Source organism: Mastomys coucha, chromosome X, assembly GCF_008632895.1.
Source record: "Mastomys coucha isolate ucsf_1 chromosome X, UCSF_Mcou_1, whole genome shotgun sequence".
In the NCBI taxonomy this organism is placed as follows: Eukaryota; Metazoa; Chordata; class Mammalia; order Rodentia; family Muridae; genus Mastomys; species Mastomys coucha.
The window spans coordinates 101,940,960-101,951,237 of NC_045030.1; the positions used below are offsets into that span (position 1 = coordinate 101,940,960).

Consider the following 10,278-nt stretch of genomic DNA (forward strand, 5'->3'; position numbering starts at 1 on the left):
CCCTGGCTGTCCTGGAACTCACTCTGTAGACCAGGCTGGCCTTGAACTCAGAACTTCTTGCCTCTGCCTCCCAAGTGCTGGGATTAAAGGCATGCGCTACCACCGCAGGCGTGTTTTAAATTTTCAGATATCTAATCCTAACTAGATAAAACTTCCTGTCAAATGCCTGTTGTCAATTCAGTGCTGTCAGTGTTTTGAGTCTGTTTCTTACAGTGTGTTCTTTGTGCTGTATACATTGCTACTGTAGTAATCGGTGGTGCTGTTTACTGTCTGAAAATTAAAGAAACTCAGGTTATTTTGGTTTTGTAGAAGTGAAAAGTTAAAGGTCAGGCTCATTTTCCTGATTTTCAGCAGTGCTTCTCTTGTAAGTGCACCAATGTAAAAGTTAGTGACTTTTGGCGAGATGGCTTGGTGGTTAAAAGCACTGACTGCTTTTCCGAAGGTCCTGAGTTCAAATCTCAGCAACCACATGGTGGCTCACAACCACCGTAATGAAATCTGACCCTCTCTGGTGTGTCTGAAAGATAGCAACAGTGTACTTATTTATAACAAATGTTTAAAAAAAAAAGTTAGTGACTTGATTATAGAAGTTAGCCATTTCATTTTTTTTCTTTTAATATTTGGAGCTGCCTTCTGTAATGTTCTATGGCTTAATACATTTGCTGAAACTTTAGCTTGTCATATTTTAAGGTGCTGTTTCTTCTGGTGTTCTCTTAGAATTACAATTCCATTACTCTGCATACAGTCTCCTTTGTGTGATAGCTGTGAGCCTGAATTGCTGTTTTGAGTGTGTAAGCTGTTAGAAGCTGTTTCTGCTGTGATGGTAGATGCACTGTGCTGAGAGCTGCTCACATCCCACCGTGTAGTACTATCCTGTTGGTGGTGTTGCTGCAAGAGTCCTAGCTAGCTGATGATGAGAAAACCTTTCATTTCTACTTCTCTCCACTCTGCTTTTTGTTAAGGTTGTTTGGCAAGGGTCACATTTAAATATTCAAGTGCTGATTGTTGTGTACAAAGCTTGGTGAGGAACTGTGGAATGTGTTCTGGAGGGGTTATCATGTGAGGCAGACCTGACCCATAAATGAGAAAAAAAGATATAAGCTCCTTGGGTGATTATTGTTGGAGAGTATTAATCAGAAGATTCCCTTGAGAGGCTGCTAAGAACCTAAGCATTCTGTAGGATGGTAAACAGTAAGTAGACTCACCAGGCTGAAGTGCTGAGTCAAGTAGTAACAAGGAGTAAGTGTATGTAGTAGAACAGAGTCAATTGGAAGATCTCAAATGAATAGAGGCTGTGGAGTTTGGATTTGAGAGGCAGTTGAGAAGCACTGTAGGTTTTTATTGGCCTGGTTTTCCTCGATGTGTGCATATGTAGGGGGACGTTAAGGGGGTCCAGAGGTGGAACATTAAGAGGAAAATCAGGAAGTAGTTGTTATACTAGGGAGGGATAGTTATGGAGGAACCCCTTATTTCTGGTCCTTTTTTTTCGAGACAAGGTTTCTCTGTGTAGCCCTGGCTGTCCTGGAACTCACTCTGTAGACCACTCTGTCAATCCTCCTGCCTCTGCCCCTCAAGCGCTGGGATTAAAGGTGTGCACCACCACTGCCTGGCTTTATTTCTGGCTCTTCACCTTTAATCATACTGGGTTTTTCCTTGTTTTGATACCCTATTCCTTTGTTAAGTCTTTACTTGGCTATGAAGGCCCACCTTAAATCTCTCCTTTGAATGTGTTTATTTTCTTTGGTATTAGATATATTATTAAATCAAGGTTTTCATGAAAGTTATTAACTAGGGATGGGCAGAACGAGCCAGGTTTAGGCAAAGTGATTCTCTGAGTAGATACTATTTTGATTTGACAGAGCTGAATCTAATGCTCGGTTTGAATGGACTTTTTTTGAGAATTGTAACTTTCTTGTATTTTATGGACATTAAGTATTTATTACATGTATGTACATGAATGCATGTCTAGATTTGGCTTCCATGGTTATGCTTATTTTGGTTTTTAAAATACTGTTATGTGTATGTGTGTTATATCTGTGGATATGACTGTAGTGTTTCTTTTATCTGTGGATATCACCGTAGTGATATTGGAAGCTGGTAAGAGGTGTCAGATAACCAGGACCTTAAATTATAGGCAATTTACAGCTGCCTTATATGGCTGCTAAGAATTGAACTCAGTTCCCTGGAAGAACAGCATGTGCTCTTAACCACTGAACCATCTTGCCAGTCCTGTTTTGCTGTTTTTGAGACTGATTTTTTACTTAGTGTAAGCTAGCCTTGAACTGATTATATAACTGAGAATGACCTTGAATTTGTGATTATCCTGTTCCTACCTCCCAAGTTCTGGGATTATTGACAAGTACCACTATGCCAGCTGAAAGAGAAGTTAGTTGCTTTGTTTGTGTTTGTGATATTAAGGATCAAACTCAGGATCTTATATACCAGGCATGTATTCTGCTATGGGGCTCTACTCTTCCCTTCTACTTAATAGGATGTCTTTTGCCTTTTCCTAAAGTGGACTTATTATTTTACTGTAACCTTGAAGGTATTTATATTCTCATCTTTTTACAGCTCTAGAGAGCAAAACATAGGGCCTTTGGCATGCTAGTTAATTTTTCTACCAATTGACCTACATTGCTAGTCCATAAGAATCTATTTTTTTTGTTGTTGTTGATTTTTTTTTTTCGAGACAGGGTTTCTCCCTGTAGCCCTGGCTGTCCTGGAACTCACTCTGTAGACCAGGCTGGCCTTGAAATCCAAAATCCACCTGCCTCTGACTCCCAAGTGCTGGGATTAATGATGTGCAACACCACCGCCCGACTAAGAATCTAGTTTTGTTGTAGTATGCTGTGATGAATGTAGATGATATAACTAAATATACATAATCATCCATCTAAGAGTTTATAGAAACTAATTGGCAAAATTATGTAATAGTGGGTAAAAATATATAGATGGGGATGGAGAGATGGCTCAGGGGTTAAGAACACTGATTGCTCTCTCAGAGGTCCTGAGTTCAATTCCTAGCAACCACATGGTGGCTCACAACCATCTGTAATGGGATCTGATGCCCTCTTCTGGTGTGTCTGAAGACAACAACAGTGTACTCACATACATAAAAAATGAATAAATAAATAAACACATTGGATTGGATGTTTAAACATAGCCTGACAGAGAGTTACCTTTAAGGTTCAAAGGTACACGAAACCTACACAAAGTAGATAGTAAGATTATAAAATTCATTATTTCTCAGAATACAAATAGGATTCCAAAGTGCTTAGACTAATCACAGAAGATTAGTCTGTAATAAGATTAATGGTAACTGTGAATTGTTTGCTTATTTTCTTTATTCATTCATTCATTCTTCATGTTTTAAGAGTGTGATTCTGTAGTGCAGGCTGGCTTGGAACTCAATATGCTAACACTTGGAGTGGGAGTAGGGACTTGAACTCATGACAATATTCCTGCCTCAGTTTCCCAAGTGCTGGGATTCCAGGTGCATGCTACTGTACCTGGCACACATCGATGCTTTGTGGATTAATGTCAGCCTGTGCTAAGGTTGTGAGAAGATAGGCCTACACTTCCAAAGCATCAGTTACTGCCTGAGGGACAGCACTAATTAAGGTGGATCATGGAATTGTCCCAGTTTAGCCAGTCATTGGCAGACTTCTTGGTTCATCCAGTGACTGACAAATAGCTTTAGCAGTAAAGCCAACTCATTCTGTATATAGTTGCTGGAAGAATAACATACATAATTCTTTGCACTACTTGATAAAATTTCACTTTGTAGGATTTAATTTAAGGTTCTTTCACCCACATAACAGTTTGGGATGATAAATATGCTTCATATTGCTATCATATCTGTTTGTTGACTGAAAAATTCCACTGACAAAAGCAGACTTTGCAAATAAAAATTTAAACTTACTGTCTGTTGGCGTGTCATACTGATGAACGGACTGGTGAGTTAGGACTAGCAATACAATTGAGCTGCTAATAAAAGCAGAGTCAACCACTTTTCATTATTCACCCACTCAGCTCTGATGGCACTTAATACTAATGAGTAATCTAGTGGCAGGATTAAGGCTGTGGTTGGATGGTGATCCTGCCTAGGCATGAAATGAAGTCAAGGTTTCTAAATAAGCCTCAGAGCCAAAGGGTCGGTTCATTGACAGGTAATCACTTGCTAAATGGAGCACTGTTCCCACCCCCTGTGGAAAATTTCTAGTCCTTGATACAGGATGGATTCATCATAACCTTGAATAAAACAGTTGAATAAATATTCAATCATTTTTTTCCCAAAGGATGACATTTGGAGAGGAGAGAGGCTCTAGAAAGGTCTTGTAGTCTTGTGTTTGAAAGTGTTGAGGCCAAATGCATTTGAAAGGATGTTAGACAATAGTGTCATATACAGATCTCTCAGCCAGGACTGGAACAGCAGCTGATAGCAAAACACATTTATATTTGTGCAGCTAAAGGTAGTATTCAGGGCTGGAGAGATGGCTCGCGGTTAAGAGCACTGGCTTTTCTTCCAGAGGTCCTGAGTTCAATTCCCAGCAACCACATGATGGCTCACAACCATCTGTAATGGGATCTGATGCTCTCCTCTGGTGTGTCAGAGGAGAACCATAGTGTACTCACATACATAAAATAAATAAATAAAGATAGTATTCATACTAAGAAGAGAAATCAATTCTGTAAATAATATATTTTAAGTTCAGGTTAGGTTTTCGCCATCAAATTAGTGTTGGATTTTTTGGGAAATAGATGAGGAGTTGTGGGCTTATGCTGAAGTTTGTCAAGTGCTGCTTTTAATTGACTTTAAAACAACAGAGCTAGCTTTGACGAGGAAACACCATATTAATGATTCCGTCTCTGGGTTTCTAGGATTTGTACTGTGTTCGCAGTGACCTGGGGAACCTGCTCAAAGCCCTGGGTCGCTTGGAAGAAGCCAAGGTAGGTGTTTGCTAGAACACATTTAAGCATTAGTTATGAAAACCTGTACCTTTTGCCAAGTCTTCAACTCTTCATTGAGCTATCTTCACAAAATAGTCCTATGAAACTGAGAAAAGCCGTTGGCATGACTTGCCTCAGACTAGAGCAGGACCAGGCTTTTGGCATAATCTGTTCTAAATCTGGGGATAAAGCAAGAACGTGAGCATTGTGGAGCCTTTCTATTGAGTTAGATCATCTTTAATAACATTGGGCTCCATCATGATCTTATGTGGGAATCAATAACATTCCTTCAAATCTGAGGCTTGCCTGCTAGTGACAAGCAGAGAGTGCCTGTGATTTGGCTCAAGATGCCTATATGATGCAGGTGCCATTGAAAACGCTGCTCTTCTAAGTCCTTTGTGGCTTGTAAGTGGAGAAGAGTTTCATCCAAATGTTACCCTGTAATACTGGCATTTAAAATTCTTATTTAACCTTCCTCCCTTCATCTTCCTCACCCTTTTACAGTGGAAGAAAGGCTGTTAAAACATTGCAAATTAATAATTGGAACATCCTGCCCCTCTTGTCCCCACTTTCTCCTCAAATTCCTTTCCCCCTTTCCCCCAATCCTAGTTGTCTTATCTTTTTTTCTTCCTCACTTCCTTTTCTTTTATTCCTCCCCACCCCACCTCCTTAAAAAAAAAAAAAGTCAAAAGGACAAAGCTGGTTTGTTTGGGAAATGGACTGATCGAAAGAAAACTTGCCGAAGTGGAAAGGTGGCTTTTAGCATTCTGTGTTTCCAAATAATGAATTTGAACACCAGGTTGGGTTAATTAAAGCTTTTGGTATAATTTACAATTAAATTTATAAATGCAGTTGTCTTGTTACAAGCCACCTTACGCAACCGCGCTGCAGGGGTGAGGAGTGGGGAGAAACCAGAATGCTTCTGAAACTCCCACCTGTTGCTCTGAGCCCCACGCGCATGCTAATGCGTGGAGTGTATGCGCAGCGTAGCTGTCTGTTTGACTGCTCATCCAGGGAGGGAGAAGGCTTTTCAGCACCACCTAATGTTAAAAAGGCACTAGTTTTAAGTGCATAACTTCATAAATTCAGCCGACACTATGGATTAACCTTATGTAGGTTTCCAGCTGATAAACTATGTTAATTTAAATCTTAGCTGATAAAGCGATTGGTAATTTCCTGAACAAATATTTGCTATGCTCCTATCAATTGTCACCCCACCAAGCGGACAGCTAACATGAATTGCACTTCACTGCAGCTTTAGACATCGGTTTAGGCTGAGACGTTGCGCCTGCCTTAGGTTGCTGACTTCTTTATTTCAGAGCTCTGGAGACACCTAGTTTGAAAAATGTCATTCTGTTTTTTTTTTTGTTTTTTGTTTTTTGTTTTTTGTTTTTTTTTTTTGTGAGAACTTAGTAAACCAGAAAATACTCTTGAGTGAAATGCAATGTGTTTCTTTTGTAATCAGTGCATTTGAAAATTCAAGCCAGCATATATTCCTAGTAGATGGAATAAAAATTAAGTTGTCTTTGTAGAAAGTGAAGAGCCTTTCTTCCAGCCCAACCCCCGCTGTATGCAATAGCCCTGATTAACCCTCTCCCTTCTGCATGTTTCCCATGTTACAGACTTGAGACTGTCCTCATTCCCATATGTAATAGACATCCAAAGAATTTCAATTGCTTTGTTGAACTTTTACTAATGATCTTGTTTTTATTTTCTCTCTTGTTTTTGGTTTTTCACCATTGATATTGTATTTAGAAGGTTTCAGGTGGGTGAAACCTCCTATTCCATGCGTAAGGTGCCTCGCTGAAGGGAGCTCGAGGCCTGGATCTAGGGCAGACACACAACCTCCTCCTCCTCTTCCAGCAAGGAACGCACCGAAAAGTCACATGATGAGAAATATGGTAACGGGTTTGTAACTGCCACAGCAAAACAATTTGCCTCCATGCCTGAATCTTCTGTCTTGTGGCTTCAGAAACAGCTTAAAATAATTTTATTTACAAGCAAGTTATGTAAAAGAATGTTTTATACTATAGCCACAATTCTGTCAAAAATAAGTAAAAGTTAATTAAGATATTAAAAATATTAGATAATTTACTAGTAAAAGCTTCTAACTCTTCTTGTTGTTCATTTTTTTTCCTTTTTCTTCTTTGTTTGGATTGCAGCATTCTGCTCTTCTGATGATGCGCTGTGACCCTGCAGTAGCGCAAAGGCTGCGCAGCGTTAATGCGCATTGCGTGCGAATGAGCCCCTGTGAACGGTTGACTAGATGAGTAATCTGATTGACTGGCTCTCTCAGTCCTATTCTGTAGCCTTTTTGGATAAAATTGGGTTTTAATGTACCTTGAGTCCAACTAATCTCATTAAGCAAATATTCTCTATGGGCCTGTCTAGTAGATTAATGGATCTGGTTGGCCGTTTGCTGCGTCTAGGGGTATTCTATGTAGCGCGCAGCAGTTCGCAGCGATTGCGCAGTGCGATGCTGTTAGGTGGCGCCGGCGATGTTTGCGCTCGCATTACAGGGACCTCAACCTAGGTGCAATCCTGTCATGTGAGGTTTTATTTTCTTCCTCCTCAGAAGAGAGGGGTGTTGTGAGTCTGAAACTTAAAGCCTAAGTGATTATGACCGACTTGGCAGAAACATTTTTATATGGCTCAGTAGTAGCTTACTTTTGGTCTTAAGAAAGCATATGAGCAGCAGTTCCCCAGCGTTTTGGTTTTCTAACAAAATGCATGATGAGAGAACGAAGGCTTGGGGAAGTTGTATAGGAAAGAAACTTTCTGGTGCTGCTTGCTTTGTCTCATCCTCGCCCTCCAGCTCACTTTGTAGCTGAGGATGAACTCGAACTTAGGATCATCCTGCCTCCAAGTCCTTAGTGCTCAGATTACAGGCCTGTTCCCCCATACCCAGTTTAAGAAACCTGTTTTCTATTTTTTTGTTTTACTTGATTGTGAAATTTGGGTGTTTTTTGTTTTTGTTGTTTGCTTTGGTTTTGGTTTTCCTGTGATGTCTTATTTAGCACTTTTTAAAAATACATTTTGGGAAATGTGGGCTGGGAAAGCTTAGACTTCATGGTGTCCTTGATCGTCAAACTCTAGAGCCTATATAGGTGTTCAGATAAGAGGAGTCTGGTGTTAGTGTTTAGCAGCACCCAACCTCCCAGATGAATCCCGGGATAAGGATTGCTCTTTGGTTGGCAGAACTGAACATGGTGGTTTGCACTTGGGTTCTGGTGGCGCAGGCGCAGGAGCAGCCAGCTGTGGCAGCGCATTAGTTTTGGCGCAAGCGAGCCTATGCTGCAGGGTCACTTTTGGCTGGTCAGAGAAGAAATAATGATATCACCTTCTTCCCCCTCCCCAATCTTTTTTTTTTTCCCCTTTTACAAATTTTCCCCTTTCCCCTTATCTCCTTCCCCTCTCGTCTTCTTTCATTAAACCCTCCTAAGGCATGTTATTTGAAAGCAATTGAGACGCAACCAAACTTTGCAGTAGCCTGGAGTAATCTCGGCTGTGTTTTCAATGCACAAGGAGAGATTTGGCTGGCCATTCATCACTTTGAAAAGGTTAGTCATTAATAATTGATATTTTATGAAATGTTTATAGGTACTGAACATTTTTACTAGAAGAAAACAGTAGGCATTTACTTAACCAGCTATGTAATATTTTTGTTTTCTTGACAGTATTGCAGCATTTGCAGACAGTATATATGACATGCCAGTTTTTGAGATTGCACTGAGAATATTATACTTCAGTAATTGAATTTTTTTTTTTTTTGGTTTTTTGAGACAGATCTCTGTGCAGCCCTGGCTGTCTTGGAACTCACTCTGTAGACCAGGCTGGCCTTGAACTCAGAAATCCACCTGCCTCTGCCTCCCAAGTGCTGGGATTAAAGGCATGCGTCACCACTGCCTGCCCAGTTTAGTGTTTTTGAGAGAAGGTCTTACTCTCATGTTTGGAATGGTTTGGAATTTACTGTGTGGCTTAGGTTGGCCCTCAGCCTAGTGACAATCATCTTCAGCAAGTAGGTATCTCTTCAGAGAGAAGCAATACTATGGGCTGTAGAGGGATCCATTGTGAAGAATGACATGAGGGAGAGGGGGAGGCTTTCGAGCATTCAGATGAAAAGGCTGATTCCAAGGCTGGAATAGGAAATAATGCAGCATTGTCTGGAATCACTTGTCAGACCAGAAAGCAAGGAAGCACCTATTTACTTATTCATACATTTGCCTTGCTTTTCTTTCTTTCTTTCTTTATTGAAAAAGATCTCATATAGCTGAGGAAGGCTTTGAGTTCAACATTTTAAATACTTGTTTATTTTTACTTTTTATGTGTATAAGTATTTTCTGTTACCACATGGGTGCTGGGAACTGAACTAGGGTCCTCTGTAAGAGGAGCTAATGCTTTTTTTGCCGGGGGTCGGGGGTTGGGGGGTTGTGTTTCCAGACAGGGTTTCTCTGTGTGGCCCTGGCTGTCCTGGAACTCAGTCTATAAACCAGGCTGGACTTGAACTCAGAAATCCGCCTGCTGGGATTAAAGGCATGCGCCACCACTGCCTGGCGTTTTGGTCCATTTTTAAAATTTAGAATTTATTTGCTCTCTTAATTTGAGGTTAGGCCCTCACATATTAATATTAGTCCCTTCTCAGATGTATAGCTTGCGATATTTTTAGCTACCATCAATTGTCTTTTCACTCTGATAATTTTCTTTGCTGTGTATAGTTTTATATGATTGCATTTGTCTTTTTTGGCTTTTTTGTTGCATGTGCAACAAAATGTATGGAGCAGGTAAACATGTTAAAAGATAGCAGAGGAATTTCATCAGCATAAGTGTCAACTGAGTTTGCATAGGACCGTGATCTGGCTTTTCAGCAACGTGTAGGAGTGAAAGTAGAGATTTAAATAAAATATGGATGATTGAAAGAGATAGGCACTTTTAGTACAATACCTACTGCCCTTTTTGCATTATTAAGTTAGTGGCTTTGCTTTTTTACAAAAAGATTTATTTGTACATGTGCCTGTCCACGTGTGCAGATATTCATGGAGACCAGAAAAGGATGTCAGATCCCTTGACTGGAGTTGTTGTGAGTCACTTGACGTGGGCATGGGAACCAAGCTCCAGTTCTCTGAAAGACCAGCAAGCACTCTTAACAGCTGAACCATTTCACTGTGTGTTTGTGTGTCTTAAGAATTTAAAAAATATCCCTGTGTGGGGTCACATGACTTTAGTTCCAAGAACTCAAAAGGCAGAGGCAGCTACTATATCTGAGTTCTATATATAGACCTGTCTGGTTTATATAGTGAGTTGTAGGACAACTAGGACCTTGTCTCAAAA

At 40.3% G+C, this 10,278-nt stretch overlaps 1 protein-coding gene across 1 annotated transcript in view; it reads left to right on the forward strand.

Annotated features, from left to right (window-relative positions):
• Ogt (O-linked N-acetylglucosamine (GlcNAc) transferase) overlaps window positions 1–10,278 on the forward strand; it is a 40,669-nt gene that overhangs the window by 5,839 nt on the left and 24,552 nt on the right. The window contains exons 5-6 of the mRNA XM_031365852.1: window positions 4,882–4,950; window positions 8,394–8,510. Of these exons, the coding sequence (XP_031221712.1) occupies window positions 4,882–4,950; window positions 8,394–8,510 (186 nt within the window). The remainder of the gene's footprint in view (window positions 1–4,881; window positions 4,951–8,393; window positions 8,511–10,278) is intronic.